General features: G+C 38.1%; 2 protein-coding genes and 1 long non-coding RNA gene across 3 annotated transcripts in view; 2 read left to right on the top strand and 1 right to left on the bottom strand.

Annotated features, from left to right (window-relative positions):
- Window positions 1–387: 387 nt before the first annotated feature.
- Window positions 388–18,947, bottom strand: LOC118767099. The gene is made up of 3 exons (XR_005002993.1): window positions 18,936–18,947; window positions 9,716–9,732; window positions 388–521 (listed from the first exon to the last, which is right to left on the bottom strand). It is a non-coding gene; the product is annotated as an uncharacterized LOC118767099 (long non-coding RNA).
- On the top strand, window positions 1,439–20,015 carry LOC115222237 (T-complex protein 1 subunit beta). Its single transcript, XM_029792395.2, has 16 exons — window positions 1,439–1,570; window positions 5,124–5,201; window positions 6,960–7,025; window positions 7,190–7,304; window positions 7,691–7,767; window positions 8,595–8,707; window positions 9,744–9,870; window positions 11,155–11,230; window positions 12,505–12,605; window positions 13,111–13,238; window positions 14,234–14,337; window positions 15,291–15,398; window positions 16,235–16,375; window positions 17,684–17,787; window positions 17,914–18,013; window positions 19,608–20,015. Exons 1-16 carry the CDS (start codon window positions 1,568–1,570, stop codon window positions 19,778–19,780), a joined length of 1,614 nt encoding a protein of 537 aa, XP_029648255.1. The 5' UTR covers window positions 1,439–1,567; the 3' UTR covers window positions 19,781–20,015.
- Window positions 20,016–25,759: 5,744 nt separating this feature from the next.
- The window catches only part of LOC115222230 (serine-rich adhesin for platelets), a 43,194-nt gene continuing 43,123 nt past the window's right edge, over window positions 25,760–25,830 (top strand). The window contains exon 1 of the mRNA XM_029792390.2: window positions 25,760–25,830. This exon is cut by the window's right edge and continues 65 nt beyond it. The gene's annotated coding sequence lies outside the window, so the exon portion shown is untranslated.

Below are 25,830 nucleotides of genomic sequence, written 5' to 3'. Positions count from 1 at the left end.
GTCGCTGCTTCCGTAGCCGAACTAACAAAATTCCAAAGTATTGGGATTTGTCGGTGAACAATTTCTTCCAACCTGTGGCGTTTGGAGTAGCAGGGCTGCTGACAACGAAATTGTTGTCGTCGTCAGCGGCTCGCCCGACCAAAGCTTCAGGTGATGCTTGTGAGGGTACTTGGCTATTCCAACGCCTTAGGCTCGCCATCGTCCGCAATGATGTCGCAAACGTGTTGGCTTCCTTCGATAAAAAGTTCCGTTGATTCTTGTGATGTGTGACCGATTGATACACTTAGTGTTGAATTTTGTTTTGTTTTTGCTTTTCTTCGATCATGATTATATTTTCTTGTTTTGGATTTATATTTTCATGCGGAATATTTATGTAATTAGGAATACTGTAGCCATAAATTCAATCGCAGATGGATGGGTGGGTGGGTGTAGTGTAAAATAAAAAGAAAAATAAGCAAAAATACTAGAAATATTTAAGCATAATAAATACACTATTCCGACAATTGATACTTTTATAGGTACTACTAGCGAACAGTGGTCCTGGTGCGCGCACACGCGCAGTCGCGCATCCGCGCTAGCTAGTCGTGACTAGTCGATCCTACAACGACTACCTAGCAAAGTAAATAAAACACAAAATAAATAATTTTTAAAACATGACTAGCTAGCGCGGATGCGCGAGTACGCGAGTGCGCGCACTGGGACCACTGTTCTCAAGTAGTACCTATACTTTGTTTACACTTAATGTTCCTGTGAAATGTATAAACGTCACAACATCCCATTTCAGTGGGTATAAATCTTCAGACTTGCGTTGGCCATACTTTCACGATAATTATAAGCATCGTAAGCGATTTGAATTCTAATTAAAAATCGGAACCGGTTCGCAGACTCCAACAACGGGGATCCGATGTCTCGTATAAATTAACATAAGACCATTTATCTATGATAATCTATCTCCATGCAGACTAGTTGCACTTCACAGCCACACCAAGCGTGTATAGAAAAGTAGGATTTTTTCTTCTTCGTTTTTCGTTTCGGATGGTTTGTTTAATAGAAATACAAACTTCTTCTTTCCATTTTTTCCCCCCCAATTATTTCATAACTTGAATTAGATATTCCTTTTCTTATTAAATTTTTTCTTAATTAATGTTATTTTTTCTTAATTTAATGTTATTTTCATGAACTCAAGACGCAACGAAATTTTTAGGACAATAAGAATAAGAAATAACTGGAAATTTTACCGGTGAGTGTGTTACATAATAAGGCACAAAAATAAAATGACTCTCCCCAGACAGAATAGAATATGCTTCAACACACGAACTCATATAAAGAATATTGCAAACCAAATCCAAAAACGAAATACTCTTATAAATATTTTTATATAATACCACACCTATAAATACTCGTATTTCGTTTCGTTTTTCCATTTCTCTTTCTATAGCCAGTCATCTCCTCGCTCATATTACCCGTCTGTCTCCATCGCAAACCATATCCGGTCGCTTCTCGAGATTTCTAGAAGTTTCAACTCAGTCTACGGCAAAGAAATTTCCCTTCGAGCAGAAACTTCACAATGGCAAGTTCTATTAATTCACATACTGTCTACACCTCAGTGTTCTTTACTGTACCTGCTTTCTAATCTGCTAATTTCCCCTCTGCATTCCTCTTAATTAAGCAATGACGAAGCAGGCACCGGGCTTTTCGTCTCATCTTGGAGACCACGCGGTGGAGAAGAAAGGCAAAGACACCCAAAGACTTCGCCTTTACCGGCAATTCTTGCTAGATTTTTAACTCATATTCTTGTTGTCATTTGTTAATATCTATTATATATTAATTAATAATCATTAGCTGCTAATTATCATTAATTAGGATTTGGTTTGCAAGATTCTTTATATGAGTTTGTGTGTTGAAGCATATTCTGTTGTGTCTGGGGAGAGTCGTTTTCTTTTTTCTGCCTTATTATGTAGAGTCGAAACTATTGAAAAGGTTGCAAGAGGCAACGAAAATTTTAGGACAATAAAAATAAGAAAAAAGTGGAAATTTTACCGGTGAGTGTTTTACATTACAAGGCACAAAAAGAAAGTGACTCTCCCCAGACACAACTAAATGATTGTAGATAAAATGATTTTCGGTATTTATTGTTAGGTTTCTTTCGCTCTCGATTCCATTAAATATTACTGGTACCGACAAGATGAACAATTACTTAGTAACATGTTCAATCTAATATGATAGTCGTGCTTTAATCGACTCTTCTATTCGTTCTTTCTTTCTAAAAAATAAGGGTTATTATATCCATGTCTGAAATTTTTTTTTTATAATGGTATTGATTTGCATGTCGTTTGCCTTTATGACTAATCAATTACCCCCTCCCATCATCTCCATTGTTATTTTGATGATGATAGTTGGGAGTTATAAGCTAAATATATTACAATACTTATTTTCTCATCCTACTCGTTCTGAGTTCAAATCCTGACAGTATCGTCTTTTTTTATGAAGTTGGAGGAGCGGTCACTATAATACATACAGTACCAGTAATATACTGTGGAACGGGACTATTGATTATGTATATCCTTTACATGGTTGCCTGTGCGTCCCTTATATATTTGCTCGTGTCTCAGTAACTTAGCGACAACTGTGAAGCCAGAAATAGACTGCCTGGAACATGAGTTGTGGTGCGGTTGCAATTCTAATTTGAATCCATCTCACTCAACACAAAACCTCTTGCGATCACTATTTTCAATTTATTCCATGTTCTATAAAATACCGCGTTCTGAGCCTTAAGTAGAAATTATCATCACCATTTAACGCCCTAAGTTGACGTTAATATTTGTTACTTTTTATTTTACTCACTACCTTTACTCTAGCGGAGTTGGCAAATGTAAAGGGCCGCTTCTAAATACAAGGCTGTTAGTGATTGTTACTTTTTAGCCCTGAGACAGTTGATCAAAGGCATTCTAGCACTGAACATGCCAACAATTTTTTAGGCATTAAAAATATAGTCCTATGTTGTATAATGTATTTCCCTTTTTCAAGACACTTAAGATATAATTAGAAGGTTTTGGTGCTGCTATTTCCAGCAGGTTGAGCAACCACTTCTATAGTGCAAGTTTTGAGACCAGTCAGAAAATGCCTAAATACTTTGAGCTTAAATTCACATCAATGTATGAATTTTTGTTTGTGTCTGTGTGTAAGGTACAAGTCAAGAAACCATTTTTTTTTGGAAAGTTTTAATGCTTGCTTGTATACGGATCAGGCAGCGTGTTGTGTTCTTGAGCAAGACTCTTTATTTCACATTGCTGCAGTCCACTCAGCAGTAGAAATGAGTTGTGACGTCATTGGTGCCAAGCCCTTGCCTTTCCTTGGGATAGCATCAGGCGTGGAGAGGAGAAACTGGTATTCATAGGCAACTGCTGGGCTTGTTCCTCGGAGAGTAACTTTCTAGGTGCAATCCTGTGGTCATCCATGACCAGAGGGGGTCTTTACCCTTTTTTTGTAGCTGTAGAAGCAGATAATGGCTCAACTTTTTTTATTTCCCACCAGCTGCCACTTTGTCTCACTTCTAGTATTTCAAAGGTTCTACTTTTAAAAGGAATCTGTATGGTCACAACCTGCTAAAACCAACACCCAAATACCCTTCAATCCATACTTTAATCATTAAATAAAAAATACATTGGATCACATAGCCCAAAATAAAGATTGTGAATAAAAGATGGAATGGTGACTGCGAGGGTTTCATGATTCAGTAGGGCTGACCTAAAATCAAACAACACCTCAAATGTCCAGACTTCTTCAGTGGTCACCAGTACAGTTTACATAGAGCCAGGTCTGCAATGGACTTGCTCTCCTACATCATGTACCATTCATCTCTCACCTTAGGGAATTTCCTAGCTAAATTTGCACCCTTGAAGCTTCTGTCTCTCACCCAAAAGAATTTCCTGGTTAGCTCTTTCGTTACTGTATTTATTTTGAGATGTTCTGTGTTTCATTCAATTAATTTTAAATATAACAAAGAATTTAGTAAAATAACTTAGTTATCATTCAGCTAGTGTTAGGAACATAAATTGTGACTAAGGTTTGGTGGAAGATTTTGATTCAGAACTTATGAAAACAAGACATTTGTACTACAGTTTCAGCCGGGTTGGTAACGAAAGGGTTAAACTAGTCCCCCTACTAATCTCTGAGTGTCTACATTTGCCCCATTGCAGCTTATGTTGACTAGAATCTCTTCAACTCAGATTCTACCAGTTCTTGTGTACCTCTGGGTTTGATTGTTTTCCACATTATTCAGTCTATACATTTGTGCCCTTCTTATTGTCACTTCTGATAGCACACACACACACCCCTACACGATGTTACCTATATCCTCTTATTCTTAGTTAAGACTCATTTCACCAACATTACAACCCATCTGTTCTTCAATCTTAATCTATGATGTTTGTTATTTTGTAATAATAATGATATAAAATGATGCATAGAAGGCAAACTCTCTGCCTGCTTTCTTTATAAGTATGTTACTATCCATTGATATAAAATGACATTGTACTACACACACTCATAGCTGTGTGGTTAAGAAGTTTGCTTCACAACTGGCAAAAGTTAGTGGTACTTTGGCAAAAACCTTTAAAGGTGGTGCCCTTAGCTTAGCATATGCTGAGACTGAAACACCTGTTTGACATAGAAATAAATGTTGAAGTTAATTATTTACCTAAATCTTTTCACATTCTTGATTATTTTAACCCTTTTGTTACTGTATTTATTTTGAGATGCTCTCTGTTTCTTTCAATTACTTTAAATATAACAAAGAATTTAGTAAAATAACTTAGCTATCATTAAGCTAGTGTTAGAAACATAAAGTTTGGTGGAAGATTTTGATTAAAAACTTATGAAAACAAGACATTTGTACAACAGAGCCAGTTTCAGCTGGGTTGGTAACGAAAGAGTTAAAAAGTAAAATGGAAATTCACAAGTAGTATATTCATTAGAAATATGGTCACAAACGGGTTAATCGGATACTAGGTGAGATCCCTAAGTTGTAAAATTACTGTTTAGTACAAACTTTTTGAACATGTGTTTATAGCATTATTTAATGTTTGTTGTTATTTTTTTCTATTTCTATTTTATTGCAACAGAATTATATCAATCCAATGAATCCTGTCCAGATTCTCAGCACTGGCGCTGAGGAGGAAAAGTCTGAAATAGCTCGTCTTGTAAGTATCTTGGATGAATCGCTTCCTGTAAATTAATTGACAATATTTCAGTTGTTCTTAAGGCAGAATTGTGAGCACACAGGGCAAAATACTTGGCAGCATTTCGTCTTTATGTTCTGGGTTCAAACTCCACTGAAGTCGACTTTTCTTTTCATCCTTTCAGGATCGATAAAATAAGTACCAGTTGAATACTGGGGTCAGTGTAATTGACTTGCTCCATCCCCGAAGTTGCTGGCCTTGTGCAAAAATTTGAAACAATATTTTGGTTGTTTTTGGTTTCTTTATATGATTTAAATAGTGAGGGGGGGGTCATACACAAGATTCATTATATTCATTGGGAAAATATATAATGATAGATATTTTCACTGAGTATAATCATTAATTGGACAGTTTGTTTTCTATTTTTCTTCAGACATTTTGTTAAAAGAAATAGCATTCTTCAGTAATCTTTAATGAGCTGGGATTTACTAAGTCAACCATTTAGCATTCAGATTAGTCTGTCAAATGTAATGCTTAATTCTTTTCATTGTTTTGAATTGACCATAAACTTATCTCACGGCTCTGAGATTTCAATTCTGTGATTGTTTTATTTTTGAATGACATTGTAGGATGTGTGTGAGAAGCCAGATCTTGCTGGCTTGAAGATAAACCGGGTAGAATATTTTGTCCAAATACAGCTGGTTTAAAAGCTAAAGAGTTAATATTATCTAAAATTGTTAAAATGTAAAATTGATCCAGTGTTGATTTCATCCTTAATGACACTTGAATAATGCAACCATGAATGTGTGCTTCAGAAATTTGGTTCAGTCCCCAGTGCCTGGTGCCCATCATGAGTTTGTAAGTGTATTGGTGGAAAATGATTAGTCTCCCACTTGTAAATATTTCAGCAGGAGGGAATGAAATCAATACTTGTGCAGCTTTTACCTACACTGAGAACTGAATAGTGATATATAGTGTCTTGGCTATGGTGACCAAGTATGGCAGTTCAATCTAAATATATATATACTTTATTTAAAGCAGCAGAAAATTCAACAAAACCTGTTACTCTGAGTTTCACGTTCCTGTTCATCGGACAGTTTTTGCTAGAATCGAACTGTCCGACGAATGGGAACGTGAAACTCAGAGTAACAGGTTTTGTTGAATTTTCTGCTGCTTTAAATAAAGCATATTATTCTACCACTGGTATTTGAGTAATCTTTTTTCCCCACCTTGTTTCACATTTATGTGTTTACTCCAGTATATATATATATATATATATATATATATTTTTATATATATATATATGTATGTATGTATATCACACACTATGACAGTTTGATTTTGCTCAATTTCAATAAAGAATTAATAATAATGTTGTTCCTTGTGAAGGCAATGAGCTGACAGAAAAATGCTTGGTGGTATTTTGTCAGTCTTTGCTTTCTGCTGAGGTTGACTTTGCCTTTTATCCTTTTGCGGGGGTCAATAAAATAAATACCAGTTATAAACTCTGGGGTTGTCAAAATTTGAAACCAATATTGTTCCTTGTTTTAGACCAGTGCTTTTCAAACTTTTTGCTGAAGCGGAACCCCAAGGAAACATTCCACTGGCTCGAGGAACCCCTGTGCAATAATTTAATAGTCTTATGCACACATATCTGCACAGGAGAATTTAAAATTACTGTCGATTTTAGCATTTTTGTAACTTCTGGCGGAACCCTGGTTGTAAACCACTGTTTTAGACAATCTGTAAATTGATCATGATTTTCTCCTCATCTTTCAGTCATACTTTGCTGGCGCTATTACTATTGGAGATGTAGTCAAAAGTACCCTGGGACCAAAAGGAATGGTAAGAATTCACTTTTTTTCTTCCTTTTCAAATTAAATCAATATTATAGCAAAATTATTTTTTTTGCTTTCTCGAAACTCTGAAGCTTTTCTGATTCACTTCTAATTGCTAATTATAATCAAGTTTAATTGTATCATGTTTGTTTCTGTTTTGCTCTTTGCTAGGATAAAATCTTATTGAAGCAAGGCAGAGGAGAGAATGCCATCGAAGTAACCAATGATGGTGCTACCATTCTTAAGTCACTTGGAGTTGATAATCCTGCAGCAAAGGTTCTTGTTGGTAAGTGTTGGTGTTTTACAGTACAATCTTTAGCCCTGGGTCATTTCTGATCAACCAGACCTATGAGCAAAGGTGTTCCGGACTTAACCATCATGTCCTTTTGGGTGCATGTCAAGGACTACAGTGTCCAATGCATCTAATTGTCTCTTGACATTATGGTGTTGGGGAGTTGTAGTATTCATGCCTCCCTGGAGTCTTGTGGTATGTTATAGCCACAACTATTAAATTGTGTTTCACAGGAAACTCACTCTTTGTTGTAAGTTGCTTGCCAGCAGTAATATTCTGGTTCTACACTGTAAAAAGGACTTTGCGTCATACTTGGAAGTTATTGAGATAAATGAAGTTCATCTGTATAATTTTTTTTTATCATTGTTTCCTTGTTGCAGATATCTCCAGAGTTCAAGATGATGAAGTTGGTGATGGTACCACATCAGTTGTTGTTTTGGCTTGTGAACTTTTAAAGGTAAAGCCTAAATCAACCAAATATCTTGCATGTTTTGTGTGTCATAAAACTAGACTATTGATCTCATAATTTACAGGTTCAAACCTTACTGCATCCATTAGCCTTACTCCCTAGATAGGGGACTAGCAGTAAGAATGATATACAGTTGCTGTATAAAATATTTTACTCCAAAGAAAACCTGCCATCCAGACATCTCTTTGAGTATATGGCTTTTCTACTTGACTTTTGTTTAACCTCAAGTCAGCTCTGATTAAGCAGTTGTATACATGTATACAACATTGGTTTTTCTGGAACCTTCTGTTCCAAAGCTATTCCAGATTACCAATTTTTATGAACCAGGAATGGTCACCATGATGAATACACTCTAAATTAAATAATTAACTTAAATAATGTTGCTCATTGGTAGAGTGTTCACTTTGGTGTGTGAAAGGTTCCGAGTTCACTCCCCAGCATAGCCACAACCTTAGGGCTGAAATGAATAAAACAATTAGTAAAAACGATATGAGTTTTATTAGTACTTACTGTGCAAGGTACCAGTAAACTAGTCTGGCAACCATGAAAACTTAAAGTTCCTGCTATTATTAATAAGTGCAGATTACAAAAGGTTCAGGACCATCGGTGTCTGAAAAGTTGGTGTTGTAGCTGCCACTGTCGCAGTATATGAGAGATGACTTTATCCAGTGTGTCCTTGGTGATGGTCATGGCTCTGCTGTTGCTTTCACAAGAATGAAACCTCACTTCCAGATTTGGTATTTTGTTATATAAATGATCCTTTATATTTTTCTCTCACTGCATATATATCAGTTGCTTGTGTTTTGTATTTTCAGGAAGCTGAGAATCTCATCCGCATGAAAATCCATCCACAGACCATCATTGCTGGGTGGAGGAAAGCAACTGCTGTTGCTAGAGAGGTTTTAGAGAAATCAGCAAATGACAACGGGTACGTTTCACACTACTTCCGTCACCCCTTTTTTCAATGTTGTGCGCCCACATCTGGCCCAGTTCAATACGTCACCTGCTAGATGAACTGTAGGTTACATCATTGTTTCAACGTCCAATTTTCCATTCTTACTAAGAGTTTATCGAGGTAGATTTTCTATGGCCCTTCCTGTTGCCAATCCATTTCCCCGCGGCCAGACATGTTTTTGCTGAATATTGATGATGACTGAGATTCATTTACAACAAGCACACAATGTCAAAACAAGTAGACACGAATATACATACGTATAAATAAATGGCTATAGATACAAGTGTTGGCAACAGGAAGAGTGTCCAGCCATAATAATCCTTTCTCAATTTTCTCCAGTCTTAGCCATGCCAGCATGGAAAACAGACCAGCTAAATGAACAAACAATAGCTACTATTTATCTTAACATATTTTTACATTATTAATATAAAAGTACATTACCTAATCATAATTTTCTATATTTTTCGATGCTAACAGGCACTGGATGTGTTATTACAATTTATTATTTGGAGTTATTACCTGTTTAGGTGTGTTGGAGACCATGCCTTGCTTGTACGTACACAGGCATTCCTGTATAGTTAAGAGTTTTACCTTGTAACCATGTGGTTTCAGATTTCGTTCATGGCCCTCAGTACCTTGGGCTTGTGTCTTCTACTATAGCACCAGGCCAACCAAAGCTGTATGGGTAAATTTGTTAGATAGAAAATGGAAAAAGGCCTGTTATATATGTGTGTGTGTAAAGTCAGGTGTTAATTATAAAGAAACATCACTGTTTACAATCTTCTGTGAAAAAAATATCTAGACTAAGGGAAAATATCAGCTCGCTCAACAAAAACATTTAGTCTTAAGAAATCTGCCTCAACAAATTTTGTCTGAGCCATACTAGACTTGAGCAGTTGACTACAGCTTGGTGTCTGCATTTCTGCTACTACTACTAGTAACTATTTTTCCTGTATGTTTGTATCCAAATAAAATACTTACCAATTGCAAATTGTTTCCTTATTTGTAGTAATGATCCTGTAAAATTCCGTCAAGATTTAAAGAACATAGCACTAACAACTCTTGGGTCCAAAATTCTTACTCAACACAGTGACCATTTTGCTGAGCTTGCAGTTAACGCTGTTCTCAAACTCAAGGTATTGTAATTGTTGTTGTTGTTTTGTAATGTGGTATGGCTTTGATCAAAATGCCTTGTTGTGTTTAATTACGTCCCTTTATGTTATGAGGATCAAACACTGTTAATAAGATGTGAGTACTCTTAGGGTGAGGGATTATCAGAACTGGCAGAGTATCATACTAACTGGTGTGTTGTATTTAGTTTCATTCTGAGTTTGTATGTCACTGATTTTTGCCATTTATCCCTGTTATTCTTCTACTAGTTTCATTTTACACTATGAGTATAGCTTTATTCCTAAGACAAGTCATAAGTACCTATTTCTTTACTACCCACAAGGGGCTAAACATAGAGGGGACAAACAAGGACAGACATAGGTATTAAGTCAACTATATCGACCCCGAAAGGATGAAAGGCAAAGTCAACCTCGGCGGCATTTTAACTCACAACGTAACGGCAGACGAAATACCGCTGAGCATTTTGCCCAACGTACTAACGTTTCTACCAGCTTGCCGCCTTAAGTCATAAGTACCAGTTGGTCACTGGGGTTGATGCAGTTGATTTATCCCCTCTCCTTGAAATTACTGGTCTTGTGCCAAAAATTTGAAGCCATTATTAGCAAACCACCCAAAATTACCTATTAATATTTTAATGAGAATTTCAATGCAAATCTCATTTGTGATAGCACCTGGTTTCATGTAAACAATTGAGTTAGACTCTCCAATATTGTACATGATATCTGAGTGGTGCAAATTTCTGGAGATTTTTGAAGGTTTGTAAAGTAAAAAATCCCTGGCTGGAAAAATAAGTGTTAGTGAAAGGATGTGCAACTGTAAGGGCCTCGCCTTGATGTACTTCTGTCAGCATGGAAAAACGGAGAAGTTGCTGATCCCTGCCCAGACTGAGGGAAGACAAAATTCTTAGCTTCAAGACACCACACTGAACGTCCATTATGTTGTAGTTATAGGGAGTGTTACTTAAGTGTGTTTTCATTTCCAATGCCTTCTCGTATACTTGTTTAAACCGGCCATATCTGGTCCAGATATTCTACATGTTTTATATTCAAACTGGCAATATCTGGCCTCTCACACCAGCATTAATTAAAGCATTAATTTTGGTAGAATAATGCGAACACTAAAGGGCTAAATAAAACCAATTTGTAACACTTGATGAGTTGGGTGCCTCAGTGAAATGGTGTCCTAAGTCTGACTCCAAGACACTATGTGATGGCTTTATTTTCTTTTTAGTTTCATAGAAAAGATTATTTCAGAATGTTTAATCATAAATCAATGTCCTTTGATTCCAGGGAAACAATGACATTTCTGTCATCCAAATCATTAAGAAGTTAGGAAGCGGAATGAAAGATTCTTATCTTGATGAAGGTGAGTTATGCTTTGTTTGTTCATGTGGCTACTGTGTCAATCTCTAGCGAGAGGTTCAAGACATCTAAACCAATATTTGAATGGTGCTTCTGGTTAGAATTAGAGCAGTTTTGTTTTTATTGCGGAATATGATTTTCCTTAACCCTTTAGCATTTAAACCGGCCATATCCGGCCAAAAGTATTCTGCCTGTTTTATGTCCAAACTGGCCAATCAGCTACCTCATCAAAATCTCATAGCTACAAGGTAATGCATGATTAATTCAAAACAATGTAGATGAAGAAGCATTAATTTTGGCAGAATTATGCGAACACTAAAGGGTTAAAATTTTGATCTTAAAATACAAGGTCCTCATTTGAAAACACTCCATTGTAGTTCAGACCATGACTGGCTGAATTTTTAAGGTACTGGACAGCTAGCCTCAGGCAGTCAGTATTTGGTCATTGTTTTTTTACCCTACAATTGGTGTGGTTGAGCAGCATTCTTCCCAATCACATGGTCTTGGATTCATTCCCACTGTGCCACAACTTGGGCAAGTATTTTCTTCCGTAGCCCTGGATCACCTAACACTTTGTGATTGAGTTTGGTAAAGGGAAATGAGAAGAAACCCATTAGCATCACCACATCCTCTGAAACCGATAAAAATACATGTTTGTTTTCCCCCATTGTCTGGACATCATACAACTATTATAAATGAGCATCACCATCATACCAGTGATGCTGTTTGTTTCCAGGAAATGCCTGGACCTTGCAGGGATAGCAAAGTGGATATTAAATGATGGGCAGTAGTGATGATAGATGGGGGTTATGGTTTGGTAACAAGAGCTGGAAATTCCTACAGAGAAGTGTAATTCAGTAGTGGATGGAGTGTTCAGTATATATGTTGGGTTTCTAATGGTGATGCTGGAATAGAGTTGGTAATTTTAGTTGGTCAGAAGTTCTGGTAATGGCATCAGGGGAGACAATGGATACCACTGTTTGAACTAATTGCTGTGTAGTGATATTATTTTGGCAGCACATAAAAAAGCAATCTGTAAAGTGATTGGTATTAGGAAGGGCATCCAGTTGTAGAAACAATGCCATGACTGGTGCCTGGTGCCGCCCTCCAGCTTGCCAGCACCTGGCACCCCATCAACCCACTTCTGGGTCTGCAGTGGTAAAGGGTTTACACCTGTGGTTCTGATTTAGAAGCACAGCTGTACCAGCATCTATAAAAGTAGGTTTCATCTCCCTTTAGTTTTCTCATATTAATTTTGAATTGCATTCCTCTTTTCAGGTTTCCTTCTTGACAAAAAGATTGGTGTCAACCAACCTAAAAGGATAGAAAATGCCAAGATTCTTGTTGCAAACACACCCATGGATGCTGACAAAATCAAAGTAAGAATTTACTTTTATTGATTGATTATTTCTTGTTTTAAATCCTTATCTACTTGCTCTCTTTACTATATCGATGCTGCCCGTTTTCACTGCATGCATTTATGTAGTATTTGATGATGGGTCATGAGGTCATTAACTGAGCTAAAAGGACAAAATTCTTGCAATCGTGACTGTGTACACAGGAGAGGCAACTGGCCATATAAAAGTCTACCTCAATAAAACTCTGTCCAACCCATGCTAGCATAGAAAAGTAGACGTTAAACAATGCTGTTATTTCTAGCTGGTGAAATGACCACATCCAGTTCCTTCACTGACTCATGTGACCTGTTTTTACTTTACTCCTTATAGATATTTCACTTTCTTCAGACGCTTATTTTCTTGGAGAAAGGTCATAAATATCACAGTTCCCTTTGAACTTATTCTGGTGATATAATTAAATGAAATACTCTCATTACTGCTGATGTTTTAGGGTTCTTTTTTTAAAAGGATTTGTTGTGTTTTCTAGGTGTTTGGTTCCCGAGTGAAAGTTGATGCCATTTCCAAAGTTGCCGAACTGGAAGTAGCAGAAAGAGAGAAGATGAAGGATAAAGTGAATAAAATATTGAAACATGGCTGTAATGTCTTCATTAACAGGTGGGTTGCAGTGTTTCTGTGTATAAAATATATGCAAGAAGCCTATTGTGTGTGTCTTTGTGTCTATCCCTACCACCACAACTAGTATTGGTGTGTTTTACATCCCTGTAACTTAGCCGTTCAGCAAAAGACACTGATAGAATAAGTACCAGGCTTAACAAAATTAAGTACTGGGGTCGATTCATTCGACTAAAACTTCTTCAAGGTGGTGCTCCAGCATGGCCACAGTCTAGTGATTGAAACAAGTCAGAAATAAGATATTAAATGTAACAGATTTCTTTCAAGAGGTGAGTTATAATTGCTGTAAGGTTTTAAACAACTCAGTTGGTCATTCTATGTTTGTGTGTGCATTTTTATTAGCAAAGGTTACAAAGTAACTCAAAGGTCAAAAAGTCTTGTACATGGCTTTTGTCAATTAAAAATGAAAATAAAATGTTATTTACGTCATACAAATTTACTAACTTCCAGGCAAGAAATGAAATCGTTTTTAACCGTGGAACTCGAGGTAGATGAAGCCATAAATAATATATTGGGTTTTATAAAATAAGTCTTTGATACAAAAATTCAAAGGCTTCCCAAGGGAATTTAACCCACATCTTCTGAAAACATGACAAGCGGTCTACCAGATGTAGGTCTGTGTCTCACAGGCAGTCCTTGACTTTTTCTATCCAAATGTTTTTTTTAACCCAATATGTTTTAAAGCTTTATCTACTTCAAGTTTCACCATTAAAAGGAATTCATATATACTCGTGTTTGAGTTCTACCTCTTTTGTTTGTACTACCAAACCGCTGTGTGTGTGTGTGTGTATAGTGAAGGTGTAGTTCCATTATTGATAGGTCCAATGAGAGGTTCTGTTTTCTGTTCTTCAGTATGTTAGTGTACTTGTGTCTTTATGTTAATGTCTGTTGTATTGTGTGTAATCTGTATACATCCTTCCTCTCTCTGTACCATGTCATCACTACACTATCATCACGACTCTCATGTTATATTCCAGACAACTTATCTACAACTACCCTGAACAACTTTTCTCTGATGCTGGTGTCATGGCCATTGAACATGCAGACTTCGAAGGTGTTGAGCGCTTGGCTCTCGTTACAGGTAGTTATTTGTTTTTATCCTGTTAGCAGCACAATGTTCTCCGTCTCACTCAACCAGAGCAGGTTTTAATTGGGACTTCTACTGACAGCATCAATTGCCTCTATTGTATAGCAGCCAGTGATTATGCTTCTATAATGTTTGAGACAGAGGTGCGTGGCTTAGTGGGTAGGGTGTTGGATTCACGACTGTAAGATTGTGGTTTCGATCCCTGGACCAGACGATCCACTGTGTTCTTGAGCAAAACACTTCATTTCACATCACTCCAGTCTACTCAGCTGTTGAAGTGAGTTTATCTTGGAGATGGTTGGGCTTTGCTGGGCTTGCTCACCCTAGATACGCTGCATGGCTGCACTGCTCCAACAACCCCCCTAAGGGGTTAAGGGACTTGTTAATTGTCATGTTGAGACACTAGCTTCTAGTTAAATATTTTGATCCAAATATATACACACACACACATTTCAGTGACTTCAACCTGAGACACAGTAAGTTCTGGGCATGAATCAAACTTGGAACATGGTGGAAAATAGTCAATTATTGCAAAGTAATTTTATCTAGTGCTCTACTGATTCTAACCACCTATTCACTGGATATCATTGCTACACTTCCCTCTTTGGTGCATTCAGCAGTCGTTGAGTGTTTCTTTTGCTAATATTGATATCCATTTAAGATATTTTCTGCAACACACGCAGCAAATTTCTTCTGATTTTCCCTGTATAACTGTCCATTCCAGACATGCATTTTTTGTTTTTACATGTTCCAGATATTTTTCCATGACAGTGTTTGTCCCATTTTTCTTTCTTGAATTTCTTGGGCAGGGGCAGACTCATAGAGATGTGGAAATCCCTAATTGAAAAGCACTATGTTACTTATCTAATAAACCACAGTTCAATTACTTCCTCTCTTTAATTAAACAGACTTTTGTAAGCATTACAAATGGTAAATTCTTGTTCCAGGTGCAGAGATTGTGTCAACCTTTGATGCTCCAGATTGTGTCAAACTTGGTCACTGTGACCTTATAGAAGAAGTTATGATTGGAGAAGATAGGTTGATCAAATTCTCAGGTAATTTGTGTTGAATATTTAGTATAAATTTTTTTTAGTAATTTCTCTGTAGATTTATCAATGATTGGCAACTAAAAATTGAGAATATCTTTGATTTGATTATTTGGGTTTAATCTTTGGGAGTTTTTGAAGTTTTCTATCTTAATAGAAGAAGAAACTGCAGTGAATTTGTTGTTTTTGCCCTGTCAGCCCTGATCAAATAAATGTATAATCAAAGCTGTTATTAAGGCTTTTTTTCTCTCTCTCCATATGTAATATATTTAGGTGCTGGTGACATAAAAGACACCCAGTACACTCTGTAAAGTGGTGGGTTTTAGGAAGGGCATCCAGCCACAGAAACCAAGCCAAAACAGGCTGGAGCTGGTGCAGTTCTCTGCCTTACCACCTCAGGTCAAACCATCTAACCCATGCCAGCATGGAAAACAAATGTTAAACAATGATGATTCAATCTACCTTTCTCTTTTTAAGGTAGTAGGGTTTGGTTTAAGAAAATTTGCTCTTGTTCTTGCAGCTCAGGCAACCACATTTGGCTTTGTGAATTTGTCTGTGAGAGTAATTATAGCTGCAAATATTTCTGTGAGGTGGGCCTGGAAAGTGTGCCCCCATTTACTATACATTTGCTAAGGAACGGCTATACTTGAAGGTGTTTCTCTTACTGAGAACACCAAAGGCATTTCATCAGCAAATTGAATGTTCAAAATGGGGAGGTAAATTACCAGCAACTATTGTAACTCATCGTTTAGGGAAGTGAGTAACAATTCTGTTCAACAGACATACAGAGTGCTTTGTTATTTGTTGTCCTGAATTAATGTTTAGTATGCTTCGTTTTGTTTCAGGTGTGGCTCTCGGTGAAGCGTGTAGTGTTGTTCTGCGTGGTGCTACTCAACAGATCTTAGATGAAGCAGAAAGGTCTCTCCACGATTCCCTCTGTGTACTCTCGCAGACAGTCAAGGAAACAAAGACTGTTCATGGCGCAGGTTTGTCGATTTGGTACTTTATGAAGTAACACACAGACTCGTGTAATGAATTAATGCATAAATGTTTTATTCCATGTACTTTCTTTAATTTTCTAAACTGGTTTCACTTTTCTGATCATAACCGAAGGGTAATAATTAGTATATTGTATACAATCAGTGAGTTCAGGAGAACAAATAGTGTTTTAGTAGTGATAGACAAGACAGACAGGATGCAACCAAGAAGTATTGTGTGTTTGCAATTGGAGTTGAGTTTATCTTCTATAGACAGTAGCAGGTTGTGTGATTTTAACAAGTTTGCTCCACAACCATGTGGTTCTTCCATGGATTCACTTGTTAGCACCAAGTGAAATGTTTGCATTCTTAGTTGATGTTACAAACCATTTGTTCTCAGCTTTCAAAGATTCTTGGAATTTAAAAAATAAAAACCCTATGTTAGGAATAGGTATTAGCTGGTAATAGGAAGAATAACCAGCTGTAAAATCTTGCCTCAACTCCCTTTCAATCTCCTGCTGACATGGAAAAATGGACATTAAGCCAACAGAAAGCATGTAAAATGTTGGTTATCTTTGACACAGAACTGTACACATGTAAGGATGATAGAGGTGGAAGCATAGCTGTGTGGCTGAGGAGCGTGCTTTGCAACCATGTGGTCTTGGGCAAGTGTCTTCTATTGTAGCCTTGGGCCAACCAAAGCCTTGTGAGTGGATTTAGTAGACGGAAACTGAAAGAAGCCGATATCGCAGCAGAATTGAGATCCTAAAACCAAGGTGCCACATAAAAAGTGCTGGTGCCAGTTGAAAAGCACCTGTGATGGTGCCACATAAAAGGTACCCAGTACACTGTGGAGTGGTTGGTGTTGGGAAAGGCATCCAGCTGTAGTAACCAGGCCAAAGCAGTCTATGGAACCTGGTCTAGCCAACCAACTTATACCAGTATGGAAAGCAGATGTTAAATGATGATGTGTTTGTGTGTACTCTTGTCTGGACATCATGTGATGTTTGTAAATGAGCAAGTCTGTTCATTTCCCAATTTTCCATTCGAAACATGCCTAGCACATGGGAAAATATTACATTGCTTGAAAACAAGTGAGGATTGGCTATGGAAAATCTACCTCCACAAAATTGTCTGATCTATTGCAAGCAAGAGAAAGTAAATGATAAATGATTAATTAATTCTCAATACATTACTGGTATTTATCAGTCCCAAAAAGATGAAAAGTAAGTCCTTCTTTGCAGGATTTGAAAGACAAAAAAAAACACAAAAGTCACATTTTACAAATTCTTTAATTAGCTGTTTCATATATTTCAGGTTGTAGTGAAATGCTGATGGCAGAAGCTGTTAGTAATCTTGCTGCCAAGACTCCAGGCAAAGAGGCTGTTGCTATGGAAGCATTTGCTAAATCTTTAAGAATGGTAAGATATTTTTGTAAACACTTTCTTTTATTCTTTTTGCAGTTCTAGTTTTTGCTGAATTTATTTTTGTGTTTTAATGTGGCCTTTTAATATTTTTTTATTTTTTCTCCACTCTTTGAATTTCAGATCCCTACAATAATAGCTGATAACGGTGGCTATGATAGCTCTGAACTTGTCACACAGCTCCGTGCTGCACACACAGAAGGCAAAGTTACTTATGGTCTTGGTAAGTCTCACAACATGTCAACTTGTCATTTTCTCCCTCCTTCTTTCCTGCTTCCTTATATTCATTATATCTTTATTATAGTCTGTAGCCCCAGATTAGCCCTGATCCCTATCAACAGTACTCCAGCTGTGAACATCTTGTAAGTCAGGGCATGATTTAAGGGGAACATGGCTTCATTTCAAGTACTACTATAAATTATGGTTAACATTCACCTTTCCATGCTGGCATGGGTTGGACATCTCTTCCGGGTTGAGTCTGTTCTTATTCAGCTTAACTGCCCACTTAGACAGGTTGAAGAACCATGTCTTGCTCGGACATTGCAGTTTTGGAATAGTTTCTGTGGTTGGATGCTATTCCTAGCGCAACCACTTTACAGAGTGTGGTGGGTGTACATGTAAACAACAGGGCTGGTAAAGAAGCCTTCCAGAAATTGTTCAACCTGCTTGAAATAGTAGCCATTATCTCCCTCAAACCACACTCTACTGTCTTATGGAATTGCATAATGGATAATGTAGTCCTAGAAATACAAAAGCTGGGTGGTCATAGCTAGAGTGCCTTGGACCATTGGCCCACAGAGCTCAGCTAAACAGCAACAATCTTAGGTATGTCTGTCTGTTTATTGGAGCTCTTCAGAGTATTCAAACTCCTCGCTAGTAAACAAGCTAAAGTAAAACATCAATGTACCCTTTCTATGGTTCTTCTAGTTTGGTGTCTTCATCATCATCGTTTAACGTCCGTTTTCCGTGCAAGCATGGGTTGGATGGTTTGACCAGGGTCTGGGAAGCCAGGAGGCAGCACCAGGCTCCAGTCTGATCTTGCAGTGTTTCTACAGCTGGATGCCCTTCCTAACGCCAACCACCCTGTGTGTGTAGTGGGTGCTTTTTACGTGCCACCAGTACGGGTCCAGAGGAGGCTGGCAAACGGCCATGATCGGTTGGTGCTTTGGTATCAGCCACGTTCAGATGGTGCTTTTTACATGCTGAATATAACAAAGTGCCATTGTTGATATAATAAAGTTAAAAGAATGGACGATGGCATTCAATCTGCACTGCATGTATTTTCAGTAATGAAACATTTTCATTGACGACATGAATCGATCTGCCATTATCCATTCTTTTGAACTTTATTGATTGTCTTTTTCCAACATGCTATATATAACATACATTACTTCTAAGATCAGAGTCGTAAAGTACCCATTATGTTTTCAAAATTGTTCCAGTTTTGTAATGGAAGAATGGAATATCATTGATTGATTGATTACTAATTTATCTATTCTGCTAGCCAATCACATGCTGGAAGCTACTGAACGAATAACTATGATCTATGTGACCCCCAACCAATTGATATTGACACTTCAGTCAGCAGGCCAACATTATATTGACTATCTGTACTTTTATAAGCTTCGTTTTAATATAGAAAATAAGGGATTTTTGTTGAAAACCTCTGAAAGTAATTACTAGTACAATTTCCTGCCAGTATTGGTTTTTCTGTTGTGTCTGCACTTGCATTGCTACCTGCTAAATGTGTTTCATCAAAGCTAAAAACAAAACGGTTGTTAACTCTCCTGCTTTTTTATTTCAATTTCTTTTGACAGACATGACCAATGGTATAATAGCAGATATCTCAGTTCTTGGAGTGACTGAATCACTGAAGGTGAAACGCCAGGTGTTGACCAGCGCATCAGAAGCTGCCGAAATGATTCTGCGAGTTGATGATATCGTGAAGGCTGCCCCAAGGAAACGACAGCCAGATATGCGCCCTCATTAAGTCGTTAAATCAGACTGTTTCCAATTATTTACTACTACTACTACTATAATTATTATTACCACCACCAGCAAGCTTATTTTGTGTTCATTGTTTTTGCTTCTGTCTTTAACTCTGCCATCCAGTCGGTCACATCCTCGGCTCATTGAGAACAACAGACTTCAAGTGTCATGATCCAAGCTACAGTCATGTTCTCTGCTTTTCATACCATTAAAATATATATATATACACCAGTAAATTGTGTTTTTACTTTTTTGTTTGGGCACTTGTTTTTGTTCTTTATTACTTTTTTTTCATAGGTGAGGTGGGGGTGGGGATACAAACATCTTGGTTAATGAAATTATGATGGCTTTAAATGTTTTGAACATGTTCAAGGGAGAAGAGTTTACGTGGTGCTTATTTTCTCATCATTAGTAGAGTGAGGAAGGGCCAAAATGTTTCCCTATAATCTGGTGGGAAGCGGAGCTGGTGTTTGTTTGAGAATGTGGATGAAGGAAGAAGGGAAGAGAAAGGAAACGAGAACAAGAGATCTGGATATTATCTTCTGAGGAGTAGGAGGCACTACTCTGTGAATATCTGGGCAGGCACTGCCTGGGAAAAACTAAGGATATGAAGAGTAAAAAGTGTGAGAGGGAAACGGTGGTCTGTCTCTGATTTTGTTTTCATCTTCCAATTCTTTCCTCCTCAACTTCCATTACTCCTATTTTCCATCTGCCTCTCCTTCACATCCACTTCCTCCACTTATCCTTTTTCTTTGCCTTCCATTTCCTCTTCTTATATTCCTACCTGAAACCTCCATCACCTTCTCTTGATACGTTAATGTTTTCATATATACAAATATGTAAATATTTGCATTTATCTATTGATAACCTGATGTGTGCTGCATACAAATGGAGTGAAGTTTTGAAATCAGCTTGAAAAATTAGTCTATAAAAGTTGGTTTGCATTCATAATGAGTATAATACATTTTTGTTAACCAGTGTTATTAGTTCAAACCCTGCAGTATATATTTTTATGCAGGCTTCACATTCAATCTGTGAAAGCCAAGTGGAGATATATGGCCATTTTGTAGGGAAACAATCACCATTGCCATCAGTTTTAGATTATCTGGTTATCAGCACCTGAAATATTCCTCTCCAAGGCACAGGTTTGGCCAGGGATTAAGTGGGTTTTTTTTCCTTGTTTGGTTGAGAAGTTTGCTTCCCAACCATGTGGTCTTTGATTTGGTCCCACAGCAGACAAGCACCTTTGCTAAGTGTATTCCACTACGGCTCCTGGCTGACCAAGCTTTGTGAATAGATTTGGTAGGCAGAAACTGAAAGCCACCTGTTCCATACATGCATGTGTTTGTATCTTGTGACATTGCATGATTGTTGAAAATGTATGTTATTCATTTCCAGTATTCTGCAAACACAATATTGGCTGTCGGAATTCCACATCCATATCTGTGTTTATGCATACAACATTGAAAAATGTACATGTACCATTTGTTTTATCAACAATGAGATAACAAGAAAACCTGTACAGCTTATGTGAAGAAATCTAAGAGCACTGTTTGTTCCTTCTCGAGCCATGCCTGGCTCATAAGGGCCAGTTTCTTTAGCATATAGGTTCCCTACCTGGACGGGACGCTGGTCCATCGCAGGTGAACTGCAAGATGCTGGAGGAAAGTTGTGGTGAAAGAGTCAGGAGTTTGCCATTACCATCTGCGTGGAGCTTAGGTGTTTTACTCATAAACACACACATCGCCTGATCTGAGATTTGAACCCTCGACCATGAATCTACTGCTCTAACTACTAGGCCATGTGCCTCCACAAGAGCACTATTGGTAATGTAAAAACCAGTACATGTTGCATGATCAGATCTTCAGTGACTAAACTGGCAATACTAAAACCTTGATAAGGAGGATGAGCTTAAGACATACTATATCAAGTACAACCAGAGTCAAAAAAATGCAACCTGACCATATATAATCAAGTACTGATCCTGTCGAAAATACTGTTCTATGGCTGACAATCTTGAATAGTGTGGGCTGCTAGCACCATTACGAACCTGAAGTATTTTCAGCCTTCATCAACTAATTCCAACAACAGTTACGGTAACAGCAACAGCAACTAGAGGCACAATGGCCCAGTGGTTAGGGCAGCGGACTCGCGGTTTCAATTCCCAGACCAGGCGTTGTGTGTATTTCTTGAGCGAAAACACCTTAAAGCTTTACGAGGCTCCAGCAGGGGGTGGTGGCGACCCCTGTTGTACTCTTTCTCTCACTCTGTTTCTTGTCCCTGACTTCCTATGCAACTGCTGAGCCTGGATGCACATTCATCCATCCGGCAATGGTGTCGGGGGTTGACCTGCTTTCTCTTCTGCGGGTCTTACGAATAGCAAAGGACCATGTTTTGGACTTCTCCCACTACAGACAAATGGGGTGAAGACCGCTTCGCTCAACAAACAAACAAACAAACAGCAACTGCATTCTCAGTTGAGATTCTTCAGGTAACCTCTGACACTCAACAATGTCTATCAAAAACAACTATCTGATGGTTCCATGCTAAACTAAAATTCTCTTCTGTAATGATCAAAATAATTGGTGACATCAGATTCGGGAGGAATAGTTTTCTTCGTGCTGCTAGTGGAATAGAAAACCCATTTTTGATAGACAAACTTCTGCCACAATTTAGGTTTAAGTAACTCAAGCAGTTGTAAATTTGCTCACAAGTTGCAGGACTGCTTGGTTTGCTTTTTAAACTGTTTTTCAATCTTGTGCACAGTGATTTACCTGTAAGCAATATGCACAACCACCATGCACTATCTTCCTCCATCCATCACGGTCTTGTGCCTCCCTCTCTCAATTACCAGCTGCAATTCCTGTCTGTATCAGAGCATTTTTAAGGCAATCCTTAAACCGTAGTTTAGGCTTATGCACTGGTCTCCTGCCATCTTCCAGTTCACCATACAATAGCTGCTTGGGCAGTTGCCCATCACTCATCTTTACCAAATGTCCCCGCCCCTTGGAGGGAGGCACAAGACTGGTTGTGTTAAAGGGAATGTTTTCGTTCCACACATTCCATCATCCCATTATGTCATTTCATGTCAAGCGCCTTTAGCATCTAATGATTCTGTATTTTTCTGTGAATATCCAGTTTCATGGAAAGTCCCTCAAGGTTGTTGGTGTTGAACTGAAAAGGTCATGTTACTTTCATGGTCAGCTCTATGATGTATGCTGACATTCTGGGCCAAGCAGGCATCTTTTTTCATCTGAACACCAAACAACAGAACTTAAAATGTTGTCTACTGCAGAGATTGAATGAGTTTCTATTAGAATTGCTTTTTGTTCTAAGTAGTAATAATACACCATTCCAAAGACTCCACACAAAATAGAAATGTAGGAATAATTGAAACATGCGCTTGCATTACAAGAAGAATATATACCCTTGTGCTACATGTAAACTTACGGTAAGTCATTTAAGTTTTACACAAAAATTGTTTCAATATATTCAGCACTCAAGCCATACCAGTTTCCTCTGTTTGTGTGTGTACATGTGTTTGTTTTACCTTTACACTACTTTTAACAACCATTGCCAAGTAATCTATTGATGTGACAAAGAGATGTCCACAGATTAAACCGTCAAAGCCTGTGGCTGCAGTCCAATAAGGAAAAAAAAAAAGATTGCATATCGTCATCATTTTAATGTCAACTTCCCCATGTTTGCCTGGGTCAGATGGAATTTGCAGAAAATAATTTTCTACAGCTGGATGCCTTTACTATTACTGACCTCCTCCTCTTTCCATCATCATCATCGTTTAACGTTCGCTTTCCATGCTGGACGATTTTGACTAAGGACTGGTGAACCAGATGACTGCACCAGGCTCCAATCTTGATCAGGCAGAGTTTCTACAGCTGGATGCCCTTCCTAACACCAACCACTCTGAGAGTGTAGTGGGTGCTTTTTACGTGCCACCAGCACAAGGGCCAGTCAGGTGGTACTGGCAACGGCCACAAAAAATCGTTTTTCTTTTTCTTCTTTTTTTTACGTGTCACCTGCACACCGGCACAAGTGCCAGTAAGGTAACGTTGGTAACGGTCACACTTGAATGGTGCTTTCTACGTGCCACCAGCATGGAAGCCAGTCAGCTGCTCTGGCAACGATCATGCTCTTAGTGCTCCACTAGCACGGATGCCAGTCATCGAATTTGATTTCGATTTCACTTGCCTCAACAGGTCTTCATAAGCAGTGTCCAATGAAGGGAAGGTACGCATAAGAGGGCTGGTTACACCCCTGGCTTAGGCCACAAGGTTGTGGTCTCACTTGGCTTGCCAGGTCAAGTCAAGTAATTTTTTACCCATGGCTGGATATGTTTTTACAGAAGATTGGGAAGTGAAGACAACACTTGCACTCAGGCCGTGCCAAGACAAGGAGACATGAACTCACACAAATATATACACACACACATACAATACAATTATAAAGAATATGGAGACTGGTACATCTTCAAATTTATCTAAAAATTAAACAACTATACTGCATAGTTAGTTAAAATGAACAACATGCTCTATACAGCAGAAACACATCTTTTATCTTTTACTTGTTTCGGTCAGTAGACTGTGGCCATGCTGGGGCACCACCTTGAAGAACTGTAGTTGAAACAAATCAATCCCAGCATGTATTTTTTTTTTTAAAGCCTGGTACTTATGCTATCAATCTCTTTTACCAAACTGCTAAGTTGCAAGGACATAAATACAACACCAGTTGTCAAGTAGTGGTGGAAAGACAAACACACACACACACATATTGGGTCATTCCATAAGTAATGCAGTCCACTTGCAATTCTTTGGATGGCCTGGGGTTATAGACGAAGACACTTATCCAATGTGCAGTGGGACTGAACCAAGGGTCAAATGTTTGGCAACCAAACTTCTTAATCACATCGCCACACTTGTGCCTATAATAATTTTTTTTTTACCTCTGCACCAATATGTACGCTACACTTTGCACAGTGGTATCGTACATTTACTAATCAATGCAGATATGGAAGGCTAGCATTTCAGATTAACATCATGATTACATCAACGCTTCAACCAGAAACAGGCGTCATAGTACAGAGAACAAGTGATAAAGTAAACGTACGTCCTGACTTCTTATTTATGTATGTATGTAAATCACTGTTTTTTTCTGATGCAGAGTTTTTACCACCAAATGCCCTTCCTGTCACCAACTCCTTTAGTTATCTCCCCTGACATGTGAGCGCATGCACACGCACACGCAGACACATACATGCGTGCGTGGAAAGACATGGAGAGTGCACTATAAAAGGAAGTTACTGGAGTGTAATTATAAGTAAAACAGACTTGCTATGAAAATGGGTATTTACGCAGTAATACCGATAAATTTTCCTCGTCACCATAATTTTAGCGACGTGTAGTGCTTATATATTTCTTTACTACCCACAAGGGGCTAAACACAGAGGGGAGACAAACAAGGACAGACAAAGGGATTAAGTCGATTACATCGATCTCCCCAGTGCGTAACTGGTACTTAATTAATCGACCCCCGAAAGGATGAAAGGCAAAGTCGACCTCGGCGGAATTTGAACTCGGAACGTAACGGCAGACGAAACGACGTGCAGTGCTTATATGTACACACACACACACACTGAATAAAGTACGTTGATTTTTATTCGAATACTCGAAAACATTATTAACAACCTAAGAGAGAGAGAGAGAGAGACAGAGACAGACAGACAGATTGAGAGAGAGAGAGAGACAGAGACAGACAGATTGAGAGAGACAGAGACAGACAGACAGACAGAGAGATTGAGAGAGAGAGAGAGAGACAGAGACAGATTGAGAGAGAGAGAGAGAGACAGAGACAGATTGAGAGACAGAGAGACAGACAGAAGAGAGACAGAGACAGATTGAGAGAGACAGAGACAGAGACAGACAGACAGATTGAGAGAGAGACAGAGACAGAGACAGACAGATTGAGACAGAGAGAGAGTGTTGTACGCAGTATTGAGGAGAGATCCGGAACTCTTTTACAGAGGCCACTACATTT

This window comes from Octopus sinensis, linkage group LG19 (assembly GCF_006345805.1).
Source record: "Octopus sinensis linkage group LG19, ASM634580v1, whole genome shotgun sequence".
Taxonomy (NCBI): domain Eukaryota; kingdom Metazoa; phylum Mollusca; class Cephalopoda; order Octopoda; family Octopodidae; genus Octopus; species Octopus sinensis.
Note: the sequence above shows the minus strand (reverse complement) of the source record. Positions and strands in the feature narration are given on the sequence as shown.

What these genes read in the sequence shown, in the direction of transcription:
- LOC115222237 (XM_029792395.2), top strand. An exon ending in GCGCTTGGCTCTCGTTACAG is followed by an intron (nt 14,338 to 15,290) that starts GTAGTTATTTGT and finishes TTCTTGTTCCAG; the next exon opens with GTGCAGAGATTGTGTCAACC. An exon ending in TTGCTAAATCTTTAAGAATG is followed by an intron (nt 17,788 to 17,913) that starts GTAAGATATTTT and finishes TTTGAATTTCAG; the next exon opens with ATCCCTACAATAATAGCTGA.